Consider the following 24,827-nt stretch of genomic DNA (forward strand, 5'->3'; position numbering starts at 1 on the left):
CTGTTTAATTAATAAATTATTTTTCATATAAGAAGTAAACAAACTTATTTTTGTTCCTTGTTGTTCTACCATTGTTTTTTGTTGTTGTCTGGACAGTTTTGCTGAAAAAAAAACTGGGAGGAGCGCTCTGTCTGAAAGCTTGTGTGAAGAGGAGTCTCAAAATAAATTTTTCGCAATTTTCAATGTCTAGGAATGTCTAAAAATGTTGTGTTGGTGTTTCCCTCTTTAGAAAAGTAAGTTCTCTGAATAGTTGCCCTTAAAAATGTTAGAGTCAGTTTCGCAATATTGCGCTGGTTGGAGAAAACTTTGGTTATTAAAAAAGCAGCGGTGTGCCAAAATATGAAATGTTGCGATTTATTTCTATAGCCAATGAATATAATATCCCTGCTTTTCAACGGAATGAGCATTGAGCTTCAGCAAGTGCAGCATTTTGAAGAGAATACTGTAGTTATTCATTTTATTCATTTTCTTTTGCAACATTTTTGAATTACTGTAGCTTAGGAGACCAAGCATCACCGAATTTTTTTGCAAAGTTGCCATGGGCCGAGTCGGGGTTAGAAAATTAAAAAGTTTTGAACTAAATTTTGAACGAAACTTTGAATTTTTGATTTTTTTTTCCCGAAAACGTAGAATGTTTGACTATACCTCAGAATTCAATAAAAGCTGGAAAAATTGGATTTTTAATTGTCAATTTTAATTTTCTGACATGTCTCGCTTTTTTATATCCTTCTTTCGAAAAGTTTCATACACCCAATAAAATAAGTTTTGTAATTTTTGACCTCCATGTCAAAACACTAAATTGTAACATCATGCCACCAACCGAACTTGAGTTGTTCGATCCTATCTCCTCCTCTTTACCATCCCGTTTCAATACATTACTACGTACCTCTCGTTTCTATCGGCGCCATAAATCTTTCAACTGTCTTGTCTTCTTGTTCCCCCTTCTATCTGAATGTTTCTCTATTTTTGCACCACCCGTCAGTCAGGAGTGGAAACCATTGAGGCAAGCATTTGTCATTATTTCCTGCCCTCCTCGTCTTTTCTTTTCACTGTTCATTCGATCAGTGTCGAAAAAAAATAATTGATAGCGCATTCGTCCCTCAACAACATTTCTCCCATCGGAGCGATGAGAGAAAAGTCTTCTTCCAAAAATCGACAGAAACCGTCGCGGAATTTCGAATCGTTCTGTGATAGATGGCTGTCCTAGATTGTGGAAAAAAGAAGATAGAGATTTTTTCGCTGCTGATTGTGCAAAATGACGGGGTGGTCTGGTCTATTTGAAAAGAGAAAAGATGTTAGGGAACTTTGTCAGCAAGACGGCGTGTCTTACTAGTCAGGCACTATTCAAATTTAGTCGGTTCCTTTATTTCATGGCCATCGTCCACACGAAAAGAGATCAATCAGATTATCACCATGTAACAACAGTTGTGAATTGGTTACGCATAGCGCCGAAATGGACATAAAAAGGGTTGCCGACTGTCTAAGGCAACATCGGGCATTGTCATCATAAGGATTGAAAGGGTCGGACCGGTTTTGCATCATAAGAAGAGAAAACAGTGGCTATGAGACGGAAAATAAGTGGGAGGTGATGCCCTTTTGAGATGTCTGGGGGTCTTTCGATTTGCAGAAACAGCAACAGACACAGACAATACACCGCGGTGGGGCGAAAGTTGAGAAGGTAAAGCGAGAAAGAGATAGGCGAGAGAAAAGTTGAAAAATGAATCAGGTTGAGATGGAAGAGGAGAAAAGAGGGGGGGGGGGGTGTCTGAAGGTTGACAGAAAATCACCTCCCGAGACTCGCACTCACGCTTTTTTTCTACTTATGGCCGTAAAAGGGATCATTCTCTCCCGATGGTTACTCTCACTTCAAACTTGTATTTCTAACTTGCCGGCTGTTTCCGTAGCAAAACTTGGCAATCGTCCAGGTCTTTTCGCTTACCGTAGTGGCCAAAAACTTTTGAAATATTGATAGTTCATGAGAGTGATATCAATGAGTAAGGTATCAGTGTCAGTGTTTTCACCTGTAAATTCGGAATAATTTCTTATTTTTTAACTGCAATGATAAATATGAGAAGAAAAGTGAAAATTTGGAAACTCTTCATTTTTAGTACTCACCAAAATGTTGTATTATTTTCAAGATTTAGAATTAATGATATGTGGGTACAGTTTGACCACTACCTTTCTGGAAGTGCAGAGTTCATTCTGCAAAATTTCAATTTAATGTGAGAATACCAAAATCTAGCTGTGATCTGTATATCAAGTTTAGTTGTGATCTGTGTCCAATCTAGTTGTGATTTGTTTAAATTTTAAAACTATTAAAAAACAGAATACATTTCAAATCATATAGTACCCAGATTCTCTAAACTCAATTTTCCTTTTCAAGTATCCTCTTTTCTTCGAATGAAAAATTTCGATAGTCACTCCTAACCAACTTTCTCATGTTTGTTACTACCACTACCTAAATGGCTCCAATTTACTATAATATATTGCTGCGTAGTTAATAAGCTGTATTTTTTGACGTCTGCTTTGTTTTTACTAAAAACTTTTTAGAGAAGATTCTAAAAATTATAAATCATCTTCTCAACGATGCTGCACTTTTTCGTAAGTTTCTTTGCAAATCGAAGCTAATTCGATGTGACACTGTTTAAGCCAGTCTAATCGCTGAAATTGATGTTGATTTGAGGTTATCAGATTTAGAAACGTTCTTATGTTGGAGTGAGTACAGTTAGTCATTAGGTTTAGTGATTTGTAGCTAGGGCTTGGGGTAGGTGCTGTAAAACTAACTAAGGAAGGTCATGAAGTCAGTTTGAAGTTACCGGACGTGACCTTTACCATCAGAAAGCTGAAAAACGCAGATTCCAAATGTATATTTAATTTTTGCCCTCTAGACCAGGTATTCGAGAAAAACAAAGTTAAAGTTTTGAAAAATGTCAGATTATTACCTTTCTGACACTTGAAGCAATGTTTGCAAATTTTTTTTGTTGAAATTTTCGAGTGTCAGAAAGGTAATAATTTCATATTTTTCAGAACTTTGACCTTGTTTTTCTCGGATACCAGACCTCGAGGGCAAAAACTGAATATATATTTGGAATCAGCGTTTTTCTCAGCTTTCAGCTTTAATTATATAGGTCACGTCCCACAACTCCAAATTGACTACATGACTTTCCCTAGTAAAATCTTATTTTTCTTATCATGTAACAATGTACGTTTATTTTTGAAACAAGCCAGCTCTTCGAATATTTCAATTTTTCTTTTTACAGGAAATCTTCCTTCTGACCATTTCCTTTCGATATTTTTCTCTTTTCAGACATTGCTCCCTCTTCTCACCTCTCTCTTGATTATTTTTCTGTTTACTACCGTCCAGAACAAACGGTGCAATCTGTTCGCTTTTCAACTGTTTTCCTCATTTCTTTTCCGCTCTCCAACCATCCCTTCGCAACTACTTCCCTACTTTTTTCTTTCTCTCGCCCTCCTCCTTCTTCTTCTTCTACCTGCCACAAAAACAACGGACGGTTACTGAAGGGGGGGTCTCCCGTCTGGGGGTCTCGGTCTGTATTTGCATTTCACTACTCCCGTGTGTCGGTGGATGTGTGTGTGTGTGTATGCGTGTTGACCGAGAGAGGAAAAAACGGAGAAAAAAATCTGTCGTCGTTTTTCTCGGCGCTCTCCTGCTATCTGTGTTATCTATCGCGAAAATACGAAACTTTTCGAAATATTGCCACAAAAAGGGGGAGGAGAGAACTCTGACTTATGGAGGAGTGGTAACTGAAGAAGTTGGTAAATGATGATCATTTTAGGATTGGAAGCGGGGAGGTCACCATTAGATTCCGATGTGACGTGATGTTACAGACCTCTTCCTGTATCTTCCTGTAGCACCGTTAAAGTAAGCAAACATCATTTCCGACGATTGCGTTTGATATTCGCTTCCCTCTCTCCTTCCTGTACTCCGCCAACCGTTCATTTTGTCTCCTAGAATTTATATTGAAGGTGAATCGGTCAAAGTTCTTCCAGACCTCGACTAGGAAGTCAGGTGTCAGAAACTTGTTAAAGTGCAACATTAGTGCAAAATCGGTACGGTAAAATGGGGGGGGGGGATTGTTTGTCAATTTTCCACTCAACCGAACGCATTACTGGTTTTCGCTCTTTTTGTCAAATCAAGTCAACATCTTTTCTTTTTTTTCTAAGGTGAACATCGAGAACTCACAGTATTGTTTGTTTGTGTGGAATGTGACGCTGTTGTTTTAAGTTTTTCCTGCCAAAGTTGGAAAATTTAAAAATAGTGATGATAGGTACCTTCGCTTGATCAGATTTCAAATTCTTCCAAGCAGAAAATATTTGAGACGTCTAGCTAACAGATTTCTTATTATTTTCAATAAGTTTCCGCCTATTTGTGGTGTGCATCTCCTTGATTCCTGACATCTTTCCTCCAGAACAAACTAGGGAAGGCCTTCAAATGACCGTGGAGTTGTAGCACGTGACCTATATCATTGCAAAGCTGAAATCACGCTGATTTCAAATATATATTCAGTTTATGCCCTCGAGGCCTAATATTCGAGAAAAACTAGGTCAACGTTTGAACCACTGACAGTATGAACCAGCGGGATTCTCAAGTTTTCGACACCCCTTATCTCGAAAGATCTTAGACAAACCGGCATTACGCAAATTCGGGTGAAACGGTCTAGAGATGTGGGGTGTCCGTGTCGTTAGAATCGTCCAAACCGTTCATAGCGATAAGATCTGAAGATGGTGGTAAAAAATGTTGAAGCTGTCTCCCGAGATCTTCCAAAATTGAAGTTTTATAGGCTTTTCTTGATTTGACATACTCTGGAAATACGTTTGAACCGTTTTTCCTGGCATCTCCTTTCAAAGTTTCCAAATTTTAAGAACTTCCTCCCGTTTCTTACCGTTAACCAGTCTATGCTGAATTCTAAGTCTTTTATTCTATTCCTGACCTTTCAACCATCATACTTCAAAGTGCATAAGCGGTCCAGAGGAGGTGTGAATAGCGAGAGGCAATGGCGCCCCGCCCCCTCGCCTCAATATTCCGCGTCCGTAGTTTTCAACGCCCAGAACTGTCCGCATTTTTTTTTTTGTCGCGAACGAGACGCAGACACCCTCCATCCACACCCATTCCATCACTTCGTCCGTCTTTGTCCTTGACAATTGGCTCGTCTCGCCCCGGACGGGGTCCTGCCCTCCTCTCCGCGTCTCCCGTCGCCCACCACTTTTTATTATACCAGTGATGGTGAGGGGGGATGGTGCGATGCTCGCTCCTCTATGTACCAGTATGTGTGCTCATTTTCGCGCTGCTGCCCCCACTTCTTTTATTTTCTTTTCTCTCTTCAATTGATAGTGCAATAAGAAGGTCAAGGTATAGGCAACACATGTTGCCAAATGGAATCGAGTCGAGGCCTCCGTCAATGCTATCAGCTGTGTATGTACACACATTTCTTTTTACTTACTTCTCTATTTCCCTATTTCCCATATGATCAGAACTTCATTAGCACTTTCTTTACTTTCTAAGACGCTTTTCTAGAAAAGAGGCGAAACTTTCCGAATCTTCACGCTACCTTATCTCCATCCAACCAGATGTTTCTAGTGCCTTCTTGATCTCTGAAAAATTAGACCATGTGACTTATCGTCTCGTGCAACATCACCAGTCTACACAAAACGTTTCATTTCTGTCTCGGTTCAAAGGAAACTGTCAATCCAAGTATTTTGTTTTAAATTATTTTTGTCGTTTTGTCGATTCCTTGTTCCTTTCTTTTTCTGTCAATCTCTTTTATTGAAACAGATGTGTTTTCATTTATAATCTCCACCCACCACTTGTTTGTGAACTAATTTACTTTTCTCTCTTTCTCCTTTTCCCTCTCTCTCCCTTCCAATCTTATCATACCATCTTCTTATTTTTTTCTTTTTTACAGTTTGGGTCCCTCTTTCAATCACTTTTATCAAATTCATAATGGCTCGTCCACCACAAGTCGAAGACGCTTCTTCTCCACGCATGCAATCCGCGCCAATCAACATTGCTTATGGAAACCAGAATGATCAGCGATTCTGGAGAGATAACTACCACCATTGGAGCAATCATCATCAGAATCAATTTGACGATAGCGATCACGAAGAGGTCGAGCAGAACCATCACGAAGACAACAATCAGGATTGTTTTATGATGATGCACGATGGATTCTCGGGCGGTATGGTTGACTCTTCTGATGAAGTCGAGAATGTAGAGGAATGCGTGAGCGCCGTCGATGATGACGTCATCCGAAAAATGGAACAGCAGACAAACGATGCGATAACACAACAAAAAGTGGCTGAGATGAGCGATGACCTTTTCGAACAGCTGTTGGCGGAGAACGAGCGCAAGTTGCGACAACTGATCAGCTACGTCGAGAATGTCCATCTTGTTCTCAAATAATTTATCGTCTCAAGGTTAGTATAAGTAGTATTACTGCAAAAAGTATAGCTGCAGAACAACTTATATGCAAAAGAGTGTTCTTTTGGCCCTGAACACACATTGTTCTTATACCATGCAAATTTGTGGGAGTAGATGTGTCTATGTACATAATGTAATATATGCATAGCGGTGGGAACAATTCTTCAAAGATACTGTAAGGAGTGCAGAAGATTGGCAAATACAATGGGAACCGTTTAATAAGAGGAGTCCTCTTATATGAGAGGTTAGGTAACAGGATTAGGCATCGAGTTTCAAGTTTCAAGATTTACATATAAAACATACCTGTAGGGTACTACTAGTACTCAACAAATATCTTTGTCATATAATATATTCTTCTATTACAGTAACCTCCGGCCTTAACTCCAAATCTACAACACCTCAACGCCAAAAACCAACTCAACAATGAAAACCGTTGCCAACTCTTTTCTCTCCCCGTCCTCTATCCCCGTTCACTTTTGTCCCAGTTCACTTTTGTCCGCGTACCCCTAAACACTCCTCAAATGTATTCTGATACCTTTACCTCTGTCCTCACCGACTCTTTATACGAGCTCCATTACTCGCTAATCCCTCATTCATCATATTCCCTCGACAGTCCCCGAATCACCTCACATTACCATATTTATTGTACTCCTAAAACTCATGGGTTAACCAGGACTTTTTTCACATTTTCATTTTTTGAATATGATATGGTATTATAATTCTTTGGGAAACTAACACTTTTACTGACATTGAGATTTCATGATGATGCATATATTCATTTATTTATATATACTGTGATTAGAAATCTGTATAGCCTCCTTCTCTACTAGAATCCCTTACATCTTTCCATCGCCTCTTCCCTTCGCTCCCTTCAATTCCTGAAAATGCCGGAAAATACAAACATTTAGCATCATTGTAGCTGTCTATAACTAAACATTCTGAAATTTTGGTTCAAGTGATTATATTATAATAAAATCTGTGGGTAAACAAGTACAGCTGTGTCAGTCACAAGAGAAATTGATAAGAAGATAGTTCCTAAAATACAAATGTTCTCTGCCTCTCTAAGAGTTCAACGATCCGATGACCGTGTTGACGGATGATGGCGGGAGGGGGGAAGGAAAACCACAGGGCGGCATGTGCCCTTTTGACAGGTCGTCAGAAGGTCCCGTGGTTTTTTGATCTCGAGAAAGAAAGAGAAAAACGACGCAATCGATGTGATCATATGATAGGGAATGTCTGAGACTGAGACACCGAAAACTCAAAGAGCAATAAAACATAAAAACAATAAGGTGTGCCATTTGAAAAAATGAGGAATATCTCTATTAGTGACGTCACCTTCACAACCGGAACAATATATTTCTGTTTTGCTCGCCAATCTCTTATCACCAATAATTGAACACTTTGGCGCCAACGAATAAAATTCCTCTAACATTTGGCGCCATTCTGTGAGCATAAACACTCTGTCACATGAAGATTTGTGTCACATCATATGGGTAATTGAACATCTTCTATTAGTTCCGTTCGTTACAATATTTGAAGAGGACCGCCGCCATGGGAAACCACACAAAGAACAAATCACGTGACTTTTCGAATGGTGTAAAATGTTTGTTACAATTTGCAACAATTTTTTTTTTCAATTACGCTTACTATGGCATGTCTACCGCATGTCATTTACAAACCGTAAAAAATGTAAAAATACAGTCAATTCTTATCGGCGAGTATTCAAAAGGCAATAAAATGTTGAAAATGGAATACTTCTGATTGGCAGGTACCTAAAATCATTCGATGTATTGTTGGGAGTCGTACCGACCACGTTAAAGGGGATTAGTGGAACAATAATCGGATAATGGTTGGAATTTGAAATTTGATAAGCCACGTGGATTTTTGAATTCTAAGGCAAAAAACAGATAGGGCAGTGACGTTTGTTCCCAGAATTTTTTTGCAGCTCTTATCATTGGGTTTTATTTTTTCCCGAAATTTTTCGCGAATGCTTTTTTTCAATACATTCCGAACCAAAATAATCTCATCAACTATTACCAAATCTTGCATGTTTTACACAACGAAAAAGATTTAAGTTTCCGTTTCACATCAAACAAGTTACATTACCAATTTTCCACACCAATGCCTTGAGTGTTCTCATCACAATTCAAATAAAATTCCACGCATACTGAAAGGTCAACACTGAAGGCGCCTCGCCTGAAGACAACACAAAATGAGATAACATGTTGCCACCATTGCGGGGGCCGAGAAGAAAGAAAGAAAGAAAAAAGGTCTCGATACCATCGTTCCAATTCAAAGACATTTCTCACCTGTCTCTCAAAGATTTTCCTAATCCTTAGTTTTGACTTCCTCGCCAGTTTGTTTGCACTTTCAAAAGAAAAACAACAGCGTCCCTTTTTTCTTTATCTATCAGAAGGTCAGCATGTGAATGAGACATGGACAACTGACATGGAGTAATGATTGGCGGTGAAAAACTATGATGGGAAGGGAAGGAACATCTGAAGGTCTGTCTGATGTATATGAGACCTTGGAGGAGTTGACTCTCCTTGAACATCATAAGGTAAACAAACATGTAGGGGATGGATTTCTTTAAATTTGACAAACTTGTCAAATTTCGGCTCGGGCTTCAGGAAAAGGTACTAATTTTTCGAATTTTTGTCAATTTACATCAAAAAATCCAATTTCTTGATGCATACCTAGTTTCTGATTGAATTATAAGGTATAGTAAAAAATTCGATTTTTTTCGGAGAAAGTTCAAAAAAATTTAAAAATTAGTTCAAAAGTTAAATGTTCGAATTTCATACACCCGAGTCCAGAAAAATTCCGACTTTGGCCCGTCCCGGCCCGCCCGGCCTGTGACAAGTTTGGTATTTCACTTTCGAGTATTTCCTGGCCACTAAAACAAACGGCTCCCAAAACTTATGCAGTCGGGTCCGCTTTCTGACTCAGTACTCGACACCGGAACACAAAATAGTGAATCATCTTCCTTCATTGTCTTCTTGCTCACACATCTTTCGTCGCATGCATTTTTTATTAACATATCCAAAAAGGACAAAAGAAATGAGTTGCTATTAAAAAATGGAAATTGGAAAGGGTCCGGAAGAATTTGGGGGAAGGGGGGAGGGGGAGATAATTTCAAACATTGGATGTTTCGGAATGCGAATTACTCATTGAATAAATAATGAATGAAAGTGGAAAAAAGGAAGGTGGGAGGGGAAAGACGTTTAACAATAAAAAAGCTCAGACACAGGAAGTTAGATGGTGGTTTTTTTCACGGGGGGAAGAATTTGGTTTATTAAAAAAGCGGTTGACGGACATATAAGCGATGACGTGTGGAGCAGGAAAAGTTTTGTTTTTTCTCGAAAAACGGAAGGGTGGAGGAGGGAAAATGTTGCATAGTCTTAGAAATAGGAAATAGGAAAATATTTTGGTGTTAGTACATTCAAATTATCCACTTTTTCAAATAACGAGAGCAAAAAAGCTGGAAACTTTGAAAAAAAAAGTTTGGAAAAAGATCAGCGATAACAAAAAAAAGTGACGCATACTCAAGAGTGGACAGGATTAGCTGCAAAATTGAAAAACTGGTTTTCATCTCCAGTAGTCATAGTGGTTGGAGACACATCAGCTGGTGGAGTTGGGAGCGGAGAGACAAAGTTGTTAGCGTTGAGAGTCATTTGGTTAAACAATGGGGTCAGAAGATTGATCATGGCGGCTTGTTGTTGTATTTTTTGGTAAGTGAACTGGTAGCACTGGCTTAGAATCTGGTTTTGGGGAAAAGGGAAAGAACACATCGAATTCTGCATCAGTGAGTTCTGCAACGGCATTTTGAGCATTGAGGCTGCAAGGAGTGGGAACGGAGTCAGTGGTGGGAAGAGGAATGGGTTTGGCATCATTGGTGATGACGGCGTAGATGGATTGAATACTGGGAGACACATCGCACTGGAAAGTTGATGCTCTGGTTGATGAACCTCAAAGACAATGAAATGTGGTGTGTACATATCGTCCGGCATGCTTTTTCAAAGAAACTATGTTTCATCTCTAGTGCTATACAACAACAGTAATGTTAGTAACAAAAAACAACACAAGCATTACTACATTACTACTGAACGCTGCTACTTACCGGGCTTCCTTTCCTGTGACTATGAATTTTTGGCTGGTAAGCTCTATACTGTCCTGTAGAGTACTTGGGCATCAAGTCTGGATGAATAGCTTTGAAATGTTTTCTAAGCGACGACGGATCGGTGTAGCTTTTTCCGCAGTTTTCCACAAGACAGAAATACGGCTTCTGAAATAAACTCCCTTGATTTTCTAAAATTGGATTTGTTATTACCAATGAGGAATGGGTGCGGTTTCTATGCTTAGCGCAGTCCGAAGCATTACTGAACTTTTTCAAGCAGCCAGCGTAATCACATGCATATGGCTTTTCTCCGGTATGAGTGCGTCGGTGAGTTTTGAGGTTCTCTCTACGACTGTACTTCTTTCCACAGTTTTCCCACTGAAAATCAGAGTTGTGAGTGAGATTTCTTCTACTTTCACTAACATCACACTCGTGTGGTTTTTCTTTTGTGTGAGTACGCAGATGAGCAGTTAGTTGATAGAATGCTGAGAACATTGGGCGATCGCACCCGTCCCAGAGACAAATTCTGGTGTCAGAGTTGACATGAAGTGCCATATGTGCATAGAAGTCCTGGAAATCAGCGTTGAAGCGAATTCAAAAAAATTAACTGTTAGAAAGCAGAAGCAACTAGAAGGTAAAGCACATGCAGTCCATGAAATTATCAAACTCACATTTTTATTGGTAAAAGTTTTGTGGCACCTGTTCCATCTACATTCATGGACCTCTTCTCCATTATCACACTGCACCACTGAATCAAGCTTCTTGAGGTACACTTTGTTGGTACCTGGTGGACGCCCGACTCGTTTTCCCTAGAATAATTAAATCAAAAGATGTCCCGCGCTTGCTAGGAAAGGTCGTGGAGCCAGTTTGGAGTCATGTAGTAAACCCAATATCATTAGAACGCTGAAAATACGCTGACTCCAAATATGTATTTTCTTTTTGCCCTTGAGGTCTGGTATTCAAGAAAAAAAAGATCGACGTTGTTAAAAAAGTCAAATAATTATTAATTTTTTGAATTTTGTTGCAGTTTTCTGTTAAAAAGAAATGATTCGTCATTTTTCAGAACTTTGACCTAATGTTTCTTGAATCCTAGGTCTCAAGGGCAAAAACTAAACACATGTTTGAAATCAGCGTTTTCTCAGCTTTTTAAAGATATAGGTCTCGTCCTATAACTCTAGACTGACTCCATGACCTTTCCTGGTTAGGAACATACGTTGCAGGTCAGACGCGGTGGTTTCTGACAGATTGGCACACCGGGATCATTCACGTTGTTCTGGTCCGTTGGTACCTTCCGAAAGATCCCTGAGGTAAAAAGGTACAAATACATTTTTTTCAATTTTTGATTTGAATCTGAATCCGTCTACCTTAGAGTGCACATGACACCCCGTAAAGTGAAAATAATCTGAGATTAGTGACGAGTGCATACTACAATACCGACCAGTAAACATACCTGCTGCTGATTCATTGAATGGAAAAGATCGGACACCTAAGTTGGATGACGCGATGACTTCATCTGAAACAGAACCCCTTCCAAAATGTCTCTTTGCATTTTTCGCTTACTCAATGATATGGGAGGTTTGATGAGCCAATTGCACTCAGACAAGCCACCCGATGGGCTCAAGCTTGAGCAGTCGCTTGCCGGGGTGGCAGAATTGGAATAGCTAGACTGTGGAGTTAGTGCTTGGAGCGATGAGATCGATGTTGAGTTGAAGTTGAATGGTGGCAGAGAAGTTGGTGGTGTCACCGAAAATGTTGAGGAAAGAACGTTCTCGATATTCATTTCGATTTGAAAGGAGTTAAGCGGTTCCTAACTGAAATCAAACATTTATTTGGGAAATTTCCGGAAAAAATAAAAAGTTGAACAGAACGAATGTAAGATAATTTAAAAAAAAACATACACTTGTACTTATCCTAGCTCTACTGGCTTATCTGTACACGCGATTTCCTTGACCTATATAATCATACTTGTCAAAAATCGGGCCGGGCCGAGATTTTTCCTGATTTTGGCCCGGCCCGACCCGTAACAAGTACGTATATAATTATATTAAAGGGATGTGGACTTCCTGCACCAGGGGATTAGAAAGAAAACGGGCGGTGAGAAAAAAGAAAAAAGACAAATCTGCACCCCCTACAGTAGGATTTATATCACACCATGTGAGAAAATGTTAAAAATAAAAGTGCGTTGAAAGCGACCAAAGAGATTAGGGCAGATTTATGGCACTTTGAATGCTATGGCCCTCCAAGAAGCCAGACTAACTCATGTTCTTTTTTTCAAGAAAAGAGAAGATAGAAGATGATGAGGGAAAAAGAAAAAATAGTCGGACATCATTTAAACAAACGGAGCAAGATGAAAATGAGAATGAACCCATCGCCGTGAGGAGGACTCATTCATCATTTATTCTTCTGAAGGGGACAAAAGGACAAAAAAGGAGAAAAAGAGATATCCGCCCCTTTTTAGTGTTTTCTTGAATTTTTAGTTTTGGCTCTATCAAGAAAAGAGGACGAGTGGACGTCGGTTCATTTTCTGTCAGAAAACGTTGTTAATTTCTTTTATTTCACAAATGGGATGCTCCGGAAAAAAATGAAAGGAGTCTTGACAAAATGTGAGTCAAGTGAGAATGATGGCAATTTGTGGGGTGCTCCGGGAGCTGGCCGAATAAATACAGCCCACACATGCTGCTCCTTCTCTCAAACGGGGTCTAGGAGCCCACCACAAGGCGGATCTAACAGAATAATTATGTGTACGCTAGCTACCGTATGACAACGGGAGAGCAATAACAAAAACGAAAAATGCAATTTATGTTGAATTGTTGTCAGGCGGGGACTACTGTTGGTTGAGGTAGTAAAGTGATAAAGGATAATTTTTTTGGGAACTGACAGGTAATATTTGAACATATTACACTGAATGAATAATCAGTTAAGATTCCTATGAGATTTAAGCTTACTTACTAGTTTTTTACTACTTTTTTATTAAGGACCATGTCTCTGGGACTTCTTTGGTAATTTTTTAGATAAAAACGAGATAATTAGCGTAAACCTGATTCAAGCTACCGACAGTTGTTTTATCGGAGAAAAATGAGTTGCTGTATATATAACAGGAATACAAATAATAACCAGATGGTGAATCTGTTGTCAAGAACTTAAATATGAAAATACAGTATACCTCACTATAACCTGATATTATGATCTCAGAACTAGAATTCCTCTAACTCTAATTATTTGATCACACCTTCTCATTGATGTATGTTTACTTACATCGGCCATATGTTTTCTACGATTCAAAAATGCTGGTTAATCTTATGTTTGAATAATTTTGATATCTCAAACTCAGTTTATAAAACATGTTTGCTGCTTGGGAGGTTTTGCGCAAGGAAGCTCAACATTTGAAAACATTTTCTCTTTTAAAAGAATATAAAGTTTGTTTGTGGAGGAAACGTGAAATCATGAGCCTATCGGCTGAGTTTTGTAAGTGAAAAATAAAAAATTTAAACGAGGTAATTTAAATAAGTAATCAACACAACACTGGGCAAAAAACATATTTGATAATGACCACAGAAATGAAACGATAAAAACATTTAAGAGCATTTTTTACTGAAAAATATAAAGTTTTTCTGAAAATCATAAACTGTATCTGATAAGAACAGTAAAATTACATGATCATAAAATGTGTTCAGTGATTCTTAATAATACAGTTTCGTTTTACGGTGCAATGGGAAATCAGATGCATAACGGAACAGTTAGCCAAGCCACATAATAATGATTTAAGAAATGGGATTAGAAATGATTGAATGTTTTAAGAATAATTGTTTGATTTTGTTATATTTTTCGGAATATATTACAGTGTACTTAAGAAACGTGTGAAAGCTGGAAAATAAAGTTGTTATAGCTTAAGTTCTACCGTGGTCACATTCAGGCGCTATTTTATATACTGTAACCATAATCAGTCCGGAGAAAGTAAGTATGCATTTTTTCATGGGGTAGTCTGCGAATACTACATGTATTTTACATTCCGGGTAAACTCAGCTGCTCAGAAAACGAAGACTCACAGCTACATCAACGCGCAACAGTTACAGTAACCGACCAGCCTTCCAAGAACATTTGACCAGGGTCCCCGTATTGCGGTTTCGTGTCTTTAAAAAAAGTGTAGACTATTAAGCCACCTACCTGATGATGTGAAAGTCACACGGCCACCATGAATGAGTATTGCTCGTTGCACGTCTAGACTACAAAAAAGAGAGATCTAAAAGACCAAGAGGGGGAGGACCTGAGCAAGATCACCTAGACAAATGTGAAAGAAGGGCGTCTTGCCATACCGACACCTGAAATCGTGGGAATTCATTTTTCTATGACAAAGTGCAGACTATGACAAAGTGCAGTGAGATTTTGGAAAAAGGCTCCAAACGAAAATTACTAGATCAAAATGTATTTTATATGCAGAAATACAAATTTTATAGAATGAACATTTGGCCAGTTCAGAGCACGAAAATCTATTTTTGCATTCGGTTCCATTCAATTGATAGCGTCCTAGGAATGCGCTTATAAGTTACTACAATGGATAAAGTGAACATTATCGGCACGCGGAGTCTTGAACACATGCCTAGTATAATCAGTATGTGTCTCCCGGGATCTTACTTTTATTCTTAATCATAATTATTTTCACGCCTCGTTGAATATTGAGCACCGGACAAGAACGACAAGAAAATTGTGCGTAGTGATATGGAGTATAAACAGGGGTTTGTTAGTCTGGAGTTCGCCTTAGAGCACGAAATAAAGAACTTTTAATTTGTAAAGGTACTACTGTAGTTTTTGAGGATAAGTGAGCCAGAAAAGTCAGTAAGTCATCTTTTTGGAAAAGTCGGGTCGTGATTTTGTAAGAGAGAGTTATGACGACACCATTATTCCATTTGTATTCAATTTGAGAAGCTCAATCACATAAATCAGAAAACAGCCACGAGTTATCGCCACCCTCCAAGAAAGCTGTCTCTGAGGACCGCCTCCCTGAGCAGAAAAACGCGAATCCGGTACCTCCACAACAAATAAAGTATGACAAGAATCACGAGTCGATCCTTCTTCGGGAGGGTATATGACGATTGTGTAAAAATGGAAAATGAAGAAAATGAAAAGAAGAACAATATTCCGTTCAAAAGGAAATGAAGCAAAAACTGAAGGGGAAATTAAATGTCTCGTCCCGGTTAGACACTGCTGTGGGAGGGCTCCATCCGGGATTAACGTTTTTTGTCGCGGTTGGCTTTCCGTTGACATCATGAGAACTCTGTACTTTTTTAAAGGTCTGAAAGTGCATAATCCGGGAGATATTTGCAAAACTGAATGGATTTACACTACCAACTTACGTCAAAATGTTCTCTTATTAGCAATTAGGTTGGTCTCAATGATGAAATGACGAGTCAAACAAGGCCTGGCTACAAAATAAAATGTATTAAGGTATTCCGGATGATCCAGAATTGAGAACCTTAAAAATCAAATGCAATAAACTTTCATCTCAACTTTATTAATTTAATATATACAGTATCTGAAATAAGTTTGAATGGGAAAATTGGTTTACACTCAGTAATTTGATTGGGAAAATCTCATTTAATCACATAATTTATTTCCTCTTTATCCAGGTTTTCAATTAATTATTCATCCATTTTCAATATTCAAACAAGCTTGGCGCATTGAAACATGAAAACATTTTTTAATTTTACCTCCAATTTGGTGTATTCGTCTCTTATCTCTAATAACAGCCCAGTTATGCGCGACTACTTTTTTGCGCGACAACTTTTTTTGGGTGTTGTGTCTTATCTCATGCAAAAAGTTTTTTGAAATAACCGAAAGACGTCTATCCTTCCCCAACAACATGTCCTTATTCACGGAGACTGAGCGTTAGCGACCAAACTAGCGGGGGACTTTTTCTGAGAATGATCTCAATGATTATAGAACACCCCTCAATGCGGGTGTCGATTTGATCTATCCCTTCAATTGTTATTGAAACGTCAACTGTCGAATGATATGAAAAATGATCAGTTTTTTGCGGAAGTACGTACCGAGGAATTCAGACAACCCTGCCCCGTGACGCGAATGAAGACGATAGGTCAACAGGAAGGTGACGGTGTTCAGCAGAGAAGTGTCAAAGAAATTTATAACCTTTGATTTTGTAAAATTGACTTTTTGATGCAGATGGACGATTAATTAAATACCAATCATTAATACATGAATGCATAACTTGTGAGCCAGTTTAAACAGCGAAAGAGACATTGAAAGGCAAATGAATACGAAAGAAACTTGTCTTGGGCCAAACCACTGAGCACCACACATACTGTTTTTTACGTTGAGAAGTATCCTGAGTCGAAATAATAATGATTACACAATCAGATCATAAATGGTTTTTAAAAGGGAAGTCTTTGGAGACGCGGGTTTCGAACAATCTATAAATTTAGTAATAAATACTTTTGACTACGAGGAGTCTATTGATGCAGTTGAAACCGGCTAGATGTCTCTGCGAGCCGAGTTACATTGGAGCTCAAAAGGTTATCAACTTAGGCTGTTTTCAGTGAAAAATCACCAACTTTGACTGTGTATTTCGGAGTCACCTGATTCTCCGACAAATTTCATTTTGTATGGGTTGGACAGAGCAAAAGAAGCGAATCATTGTTGTAGTTGATCATTTTCTGTAGCGGCACCAGCTTGAAGTTACAGGTTGTCAAAGTGAAAAGCTCTGAAATTTTGCTAACTCGCACTGAGAAGTTCCCGGGAGTTATGGCATTGAGATAGGGTCTCAACAAAAAAATGGTCAACTACAAAAATTGATGAGCTATTTTTGCTCTGTTCACAGCAAACAAAATTAAGTTTATCGGATGTCCAGATGACACCAAAATAGACTGTCAAAGTTGGTTAGTTTCTACTGAAAACAGCCTACGCTGATAACTTTTTGAGCGGTACTGTATGACGTCTCAGACTCTTCATATGGTTAGACTTTCCTTGTTAATGTTTTCATATTTTCGCAAAATATTACATTTACAGAACACAAACACCAAAGTATCATTGTCTGTCACCCTGTATGAACTGATTGTGAAATGAGAACCTTCCTCAACCACCATAGCAACGTGTCTTCTGATACGGTTTTCCAAAATGGCGTGATAAATTTTAAAACTATGATATATGTAGTCACCTCAAAGATTGTTTTTTTTTCTAGTTCATCTCTCTATAATCACTGTTCTAAACATTCCAAAGTCGTATCTCTCTTTAGAATCGACTTCGACACTTTTTTGATTAATAGCCGTCGCGTCTATCTAAACTTCCGTCCCCCTAGCGAATTCATGACTTGGGGAATTTTTGACGCTTCTACCGTACCCACCTCCCACAACCGAAAAAAGAGGGGCTGTACTTAACAGATGGAAGTTTTCAAGTTCTTAGTCAGTTTTTTATGTTCTCCGAAAAAAACGCGGACTGCTACATTGATGAATGTACGGACGCCTTTTGGGGATTGAAACCCATTTTTTTGAACTCTAGACTCATTTTTTGGGAATGTCGTCCTTTTTTGGTTTATTCTTCACTTCACTTGCTGGGAGGTGATGTCAAGACTTTGTTAGTGCCTACTGTACTTTTTTGGAAAATTTTCACAGAATGCACAGTGTATTGCAGTTTTTCAGCAATTCGAATACTGCAGTACTATTTAAGTCTGAAAAATTTTCCTGTGGTATTAGGTTACTGTAGCTAGTGAGTGAATTCAAAAGAAGAACGACAATTTTTTATTCTTGCCAACATTTTTTGGTTTTATTGAATAATACCTTATCTTTTAAGTCTCTAATGAAAAATGAACTCAAATTTGTTATTCGGTTGTTTCTTTCAGCCTACATCTCTTAGGCGCCGAATTCTGAACAATGATCATCAGAGTTGTTCTCGGAATAATTTTTTTCCATGCCATTACCGTAAGTTTAAATACTGGGACACCTCCAGAATGAAATAATTTCAGATAATGGCCTATCCACTCTCGACGCCTCCAACAACAACCGTCCATCCGTCCCACCAGACGTAAACTTATCTGCTTTACTCTAATAAGGTTTTAATTACAGAAAATCCAACTTCAAACGAGCTTTTGATCGTTACGACTATGGGGGAGTCTTTGAGTTTGGACAGGCACCGTTCAAACCTGGTCGATTTATGTACGACCGGGATCCTTACTTTGAAGACCCTGACGCCCGTTACTTCGATCCGGCACAACTAAAACATGAATACTTAGGGTTTCATAAGAAACGAGAGCCAATGGAGAGACCTTGGTATTGCAGAGGTCTTTTCAATTATATCGTTCGTTTTTCCTACGAATGTCCCGACATTTATAATGGATATTATTAGGATATGCGTTTTTATGTGAAAGATTTCAGCTTCATATTCTGTTTATAGAATAAAAAATAAAGTTCAGCAAGCTTCATTTTGAGTCAACCTGTTGGAAACAAATCCTGGAGCGGTTAGGTTTCCAGACACTGCAGATCACGAATTCAAAAAGGAAACCCGGAAAAAGTGGAAAAGAAGAAACTGTATGCTCAGAAATTCACTGACAAACGCATTGACAAAATTGTGTTACCACATCTATTTAGTATTCGGAAAGAATAAAAAAACAATCCTGTAAAGAAAACGCATTGAGTAAAACATATACAGTACGCCTCCTTTCATTGGAAAATTACCAGCTGTGACAGTGTATTTCGGTGTCACCTAATTGGCCGACGAGTTTCATTTTGTTTGAGCTGAACAGAACAAAAAAAAGCACATATTGTTTGTAGACTTGTTTTTAACTGTATGACGTCTCAGACTCTTCATATGGACATACACTATCTAGAAACCTACAGGTTGTCAAATTGAAAAACTCCAAAGTTTCGCTAATATGCACTGAAATTAGTCGGTAACAGCGAGAAAGGCTTAGTCAACCTGTGACTTTTAGATAGTGTTCAAAAAATGGTCAACTACAGTTTATGTGTTATTTTCAGACTTGTCACGGGCCGGGCCAAAATCAGGAAGAATCTCGGCCCGGCCCGGCCCGGCCCGCTCGGCTCGTTTCGAAACATTTTGAGTTGTTGAATTTTTTTTGGAAGTTTTTTGAAATTTTTTGAAAAATGTGAATATGTATGATAATTGAAGCATTTTTACTCTATTTTTTCAAAAAATTTCAAATAAAATTTGGTAAAAACGGGTTCCCATTTTTGAATCCGGCCCGGCCGATTTTTGACAAGTCTGGTTATTTTGACTCTGTTAAACTCATACGAAATGAAAATTTTCGGGCAATCAGGGGACACAAAAATACACTGTCTAAGTTGGTCGGTTTCCACACAAGAACAGCCAAAGTTGGTAACCTTTTAACCGGTACTGTACTTTTTACGACCTGAGCGGGGCCAGTTTCCATACCTTCACTCTCCCGGCTCTGTCGGCCCAGGTGAAGCGACGTTTATACAAAACAAGTTTTTTCAGCAGTAAGTTTGGAAAAGAGAGTTTTTGGGGTGTTCTAATGAAATTTATGAGAATCTCAACTACTGAATTTCATGTTCTTTTGTCTTACTCCATAATCTGTTCATTTTTCTTATCGAACTGTTCTGTGTCTTCAGAACTACTATTTTTACGTTTTGAATAACTCGTGAAACGTCTTATCTTCTTTTTTAAAATATTATTTAGGAACTTTCTTATCAAAACATGCACTTTTACATGAATGAGAAAAAAATCACATGAATTCCGAATGTTTTCAATTGCGTCATCTTGTGACAATTCAAATTCTATATTTATATTTTATTTGGAAAAAAATAATTATGATCACAAAAATTATTAACGATAGAACTGCACATATATGTACATATAGAGATCTGTACACAAAATAATTAAACATAGGAATGATATTTTTTTGACAATAGTTTCTTATAAAAGACAAAAAAAATCATACATAAATACTATATTCTTTTGATTTTAATTTTCATAAATCTTCAAATTGAGCAAAATTACAACCCTTGGCGCGGTTCAGATATGTATTCACGAACAGAGTATTCTGAAAGTTTGTTTTAGTATCACATGATAAAAGAGTCAAGTTATCTCACTGCTTTAAATTTGGTCCAAATTTTGTGTCCACACGTTTCCACATAAAGAGGTTTCACGCAATTGTTTTCACCGAAAATTTCACATGGACTGGGAAAATCTCTGCAGTCACGAGCTTCGGAAAGAATAATCTTAGAACAGTTTTGGAATTCATCAGAATGCTCATATATTGGAATGTGGCAAGTTTCGAGAATACTGGATTTTAGTTTTCCGCAACCAGACTTTTTATAGCAATTGGTCACATAAATACAGGAGTTTAGAAACTTTATCAACCTGCTTTCATCACCCCACTGCATCATGAATAAATTTTTAATAAAACTGGTATACTCCTGAAAAGAAAAATTGAAACAAACATGAAGAATGATTTCTAAACTTACTGGAAAGCAGACAACATCGGTAGTAACATCTTCAAACCACGAACATGTTTGAGGGGATGATGTTGTACGAGTTGGAGCACTATGACTGTAGCAGATCAGAATAAAAATGAAAAGAAAAAACGTTGGATTTCCAGACATTGTTTCAGACTAACTTCACAACGAATGATGTGCTCGGAACTCATTTTACCTGTGATAGAAAGTACATTGCTGATAAGATAAATAGTTCATTAGGTGTGACCGAATTGAACAAATAACAAGGTCGGAACTGATTTTAGGTGCTTCGAAAAAAGTACAAGATGACTTTAGTCGAATCACCGTCACGTGGAAAAAATGTATTAAAAAAATAACTACCTGGTATTTGAAAATGTAAAATGATCAGATGAGGCTAACAACGTTCCAGAACTAGAAAAATAGTTTCAAAGTTAATAGTTTTCAAACATTTTTAGACGCAGTACGGATAAACATTTCAGTAGCTTTATATGTGACTATAAAACCTTTCAGCTGAAACTCCGTTAGACGAAACCAAACTTCAGGTAGCTCGGTGTTCAGACAGCTTATCGAGCTCATCACTGTAATATGACTTTGATTGTTTGTGTGGTTTCGCAGATTTCTAAAGTCTTCAACTGAGATAAAAATATGAAAACATGAAATTTATTGTCTGTTTCTTTATGAAGCTATGTTTTTGCATAATACTGGTTTGTTGCTGAGCAATGATGAACAGAATACTCTCAAAATCCTTACAGGTAGCTGTATTTGCACACATTTTTTCTCACCCATTCTAAATGTTGTTAATGGATTTTTACATGGGTTGAAAACATTCATTTAAATGTTCCTTGTCCATATTTACAACATTCGTATACCAAAAAACCTATTTCGATTTCCAGACAGTCATGTCAATAACAACCAAATACTAAATACTAAAATCAGGTCAGACTACCGTATTCACTCCAATCGGTCGAAGTGTCTCCTCAATTGTGTTGACATTGAAACAAGTGGTTAGGACTGTAGACGTACTGTGTTTTTCTTGGATAACTATCTGTTTAGAACTACACAACGAAAATGTATGATGTTTGACACATTAGTTGATTAAATTTTTGTGCTTAACCATAATAACCCCAATTTAGCATTTGCTGCTTACAAAATGTTACCCAAAAAACTGTTGAGGTAACATAGTGTTAAATGCAAAAAGTTGTTTTTTTTACTTTCATAGTAAAACGTTTCTATACGCAGACTAATAAAATCTTTGCCCTATTAAAATTTTAGGGCTTCTTTTCCTTTATGTCGCAAGCCATTATTCTCTCATAAGAGGATCTTAATTCTAATCTCATTCCGTCGGAAATTTCTTTGTGTCCAACCCGTTCCACTCGTCGTTGGATTGTCTATTCCCAATAAACCGAACGTGTATTCTTCCTTCTTCTCCGCTCTCTCCTCCATCCTTCACTATTTCCTCGGTCTCACCGTCATCCACATTCTGAAGAGGTCACTCGGAGCGCACTGCGCGTCAGTTGGGTGAATGCGTAGCTGACCGATTACGCAAAAAACCTGGCAGCGTGCCAAACCGTCCTGCGGTTGTCAATGGTTGGCACACTGCCAACATTGCCAACACCCCCCGTCGATTGATGATACCTAATAACATGTGACTCGTATGTTTGTGCTAGGCGACCAGTTTGATCAATAAACCACTAGACGAAGTTTTCAAGGAAGATTTGCGAAAGTGGGAAATCTGGAAAAGACACCTAGGAAGAAGTTCTGAGTCTTCTGAAATTTTGGTTCCTGAAACTTTGAGAAGAAAAAAAGAACACGAACACAGTTTTTAAATTTATAATTATTTATTGAGGACGTTCAACGCCAGAATTACTTGAAAAAGAAGAGATGCGATTAAATACAATATACCAGCATGAGTTCAGCACAATATGTGCTTACAGGAGGGGTTATAAAGAGAGAAGGAGATCCATTATATCAATACAATTGACGGGAGGTAGGGATAGTATATAGAAGTCAAGAGAGGGGGATTATTTAAGCTTTCTTGGCTGGCTTGGCGGCGGCCTTCTTTGGTGCGGCTTTCTTGGCTGGAGATTTGGCGGCCTTCTTGGCAGCTGGCTTGGCGACCTTCTTTGGCGACTTCGGCTTCTTGGCCTTCTTCTCTCCGGTAGCGGCTTTCTTGGCGGCTGGCTTCTTGGCTGCTGCTGGCTTCTTAGCCTTCTTCTCTCCAGTGGCGGCCTTCTTGGCGGCTGGCTTCTTGGCGGCTGGCTTCTTGGCTGCGGCTGGCTTCTTCTCGGCGGCGGCCTTCTCTGGGACACGGAAACGTCCGTTGGCTCCTGCACCGGCGGATTGGATGAGGGCCTTGCTGGTGACTCCGCGCTTGAGGGCTTGACGAAGGTGAGCGTTGATCTGGAAGAAGGATTGATTAGGAAAATGTTTAGAGGGAAATTTTGTTAATTAGCTAGAGAGACTAAGTAAAGACTAAAATAAAGTAAAACTAGAGAAAAAAGAAAAGATACTTACTTGGATGACGTTGTCTCCGAGCTTGAAGTTTTGAGAGATGAACTTGAGGATTGCTTGCTTGGAAGCTCCCTTGCGATCCTTGAGCTCCTTGATGGCCTGCTTGATCATGTTGATGTATGGTGGATGAGCAACTGGGGCCTTAGCCTTGGCAACCTTGGTTCCCTTGGCCTTAGCTGGCTTGGCCTTGGCGGCAGCGGCCGCTGGAGCAGCAACAGAAACTTGAGCGGAGTCGGACATTGTTGGTTGAGAGTTTTTACACTGAGAAGTGATGACCGGATCAAACCCTCCCTCTGCTATATGAGCGTGCGGCTACCACCCTGTCGGGACACACTTCACTCACCCCGCCTCCCTCCGAATAGTGAGCAGGCCGAGGAAAGTATAGGCTTCCAGTAGGCGGCCTTTTCTATAGGTAAAACAGATTTTGGCTGAAAATTGTGAATTATAAGTTGTAGTACAGTATTTTATCTCAAACATATCAAAAATCCGAGAAAAATCGGTAAGGTATGAGTAAGATAGACGCGATCAAAGTGAAGATTCAGAATTTTATTTGACTTGATCGCAGTTAAAGAGAGATATCATTTCAGAAGATGGATTTATCAAAATCTAATGTTGATATTTGAAAAGCCAAAGACATTTCTGACATGCTCATATAAAATTTATAAAATTTTCAGTTAATTTTCAGCGAGAAAATCAAGTTGGATTGAAAATCTAACTCTTAACTCCAACTTTGGCTTAAAATTTCTCTACATTTCCAGCGACAACCTGAAGAAATTTTTATACCATTTTGTTCCCCAGCTCTTCCGCTTTCAAAAAACCTAACAGTCTTGAAATTTGGATAATCCTGTGGCGAGATATAACGTTTCAAACCCCGACGCGTCTTTGTGAAAAAAGTGGTTGTTTTCGACTTCACCACTCGTTGTTCAAAGAACACGCCATTTCAGAATATGAAAAACTGAACCAAAAGGTTTTTTTCATCAAAACTCGTGTTCTAGAGATGCACTCTTATGATTAAGCATCTAAGGAATCAATTATTATCAAGATTTGCGGAAATTTTCAGTCAACACAATTTTTTGACTTTGTCGCCACACACATCGCTACTTCCTGGTTATTTCGGCAAGCCTGCTAATGTTTTCAGAATTGTTCCTAGAAAAAATGAATTGTCTGGAAAATAGATCGGTTGAGACAGTCCGTTTTAGTCCGTAAATCAGAAACGGTCAGTTGTTTGTCAATCTGTTCGAAAAGGAAGCTGAGTCAACATTTTCAAATGCGAATGGTTTTGCGCGATGTTTCTTGAAGAACGGATGCGGAACGGAAAGTT

At 38.5% G+C, this 24,827-nt stretch overlaps 5 protein-coding genes across 5 annotated transcripts; 2 read left to right on the forward strand and 3 right to left on the reverse strand.

Moving 5' to 3' along the window:
* Positions 1-5,938: 5,938 nt before the first annotated feature.
* GCK72_025686 (uncharacterized protein) lies at positions 5,939-6,406 on the reverse strand (the record flags this gene model as incomplete). Its single annotated transcript, XM_053736444.1, has 1 exon — positions 5,939-6,406. The coding sequence occupies one exon, from the start codon at positions 6,404-6,406 to the stop codon at positions 5,939-5,941; it is 468 nt and encodes a 155-aa protein (XP_053580010.1).
* On the forward strand, positions 5,963-6,421 carry GCK72_025687 (uncharacterized protein; the record flags this gene model as incomplete). The annotated part of the gene is made up of 1 exon (XM_003106162.2): positions 5,963-6,421. The coding sequence occupies one exon, from the start codon at positions 5,963-5,965 to the stop codon at positions 6,419-6,421; it is 459 nt and encodes a 152-aa protein (XP_003106210.2).
* Positions 6,422-9,984: 3,563 nt separating this feature from the next.
* On the reverse strand, positions 9,985-12,336 carry GCK72_025688 (uncharacterized protein; the record flags this gene model as incomplete). The annotated part of the gene is made up of 8 exons (XM_053736445.1): positions 9,985-10,407; positions 10,560-10,724; positions 10,770-10,934; positions 10,980-11,126; positions 11,228-11,365; positions 11,770-11,858; positions 12,007-12,069; positions 12,117-12,336. 8 exons carry the CDS (start codon positions 12,334-12,336, stop codon positions 9,985-9,987), a joined length of 1,410 nt encoding a protein of 469 aa, XP_053580011.1.
* A 6,137-nt stretch (positions 12,337-18,473) lies between these two features.
* On the forward strand, positions 18,474-18,908 carry GCK72_025689 (uncharacterized protein; the record flags this gene model as incomplete). The annotated part of the gene is made up of 2 exons (XM_053736446.1): positions 18,474-18,484; positions 18,629-18,908. 2 exons carry the CDS (start codon positions 18,474-18,476, stop codon positions 18,906-18,908), a joined length of 291 nt encoding a protein of 96 aa, XP_053580012.1.
* A 4,112-nt stretch (positions 18,909-23,020) lies between these two features.
* GCK72_025690 (uncharacterized protein) lies at positions 23,021-23,746 on the reverse strand (the record flags this gene model as incomplete). Its single annotated transcript, XM_003106122.2, has 2 exons — positions 23,021-23,395; positions 23,510-23,746. The coding sequence occupies 2 exons, from the start codon at positions 23,744-23,746 to the stop codon at positions 23,021-23,023; spliced, it is 612 nt and encodes a 203-aa protein (XP_003106170.1).
* Between the last annotated feature and the right edge of the window lie 1,081 nt (positions 23,747-24,827).

Source organism: Caenorhabditis remanei, chromosome X, assembly GCF_010183535.1.
Source record: "Caenorhabditis remanei strain PX506 chromosome X, whole genome shotgun sequence".
NCBI lineage: Eukaryota > Metazoa > Nematoda > Chromadorea > Rhabditida > Rhabditidae > Caenorhabditis > Caenorhabditis remanei.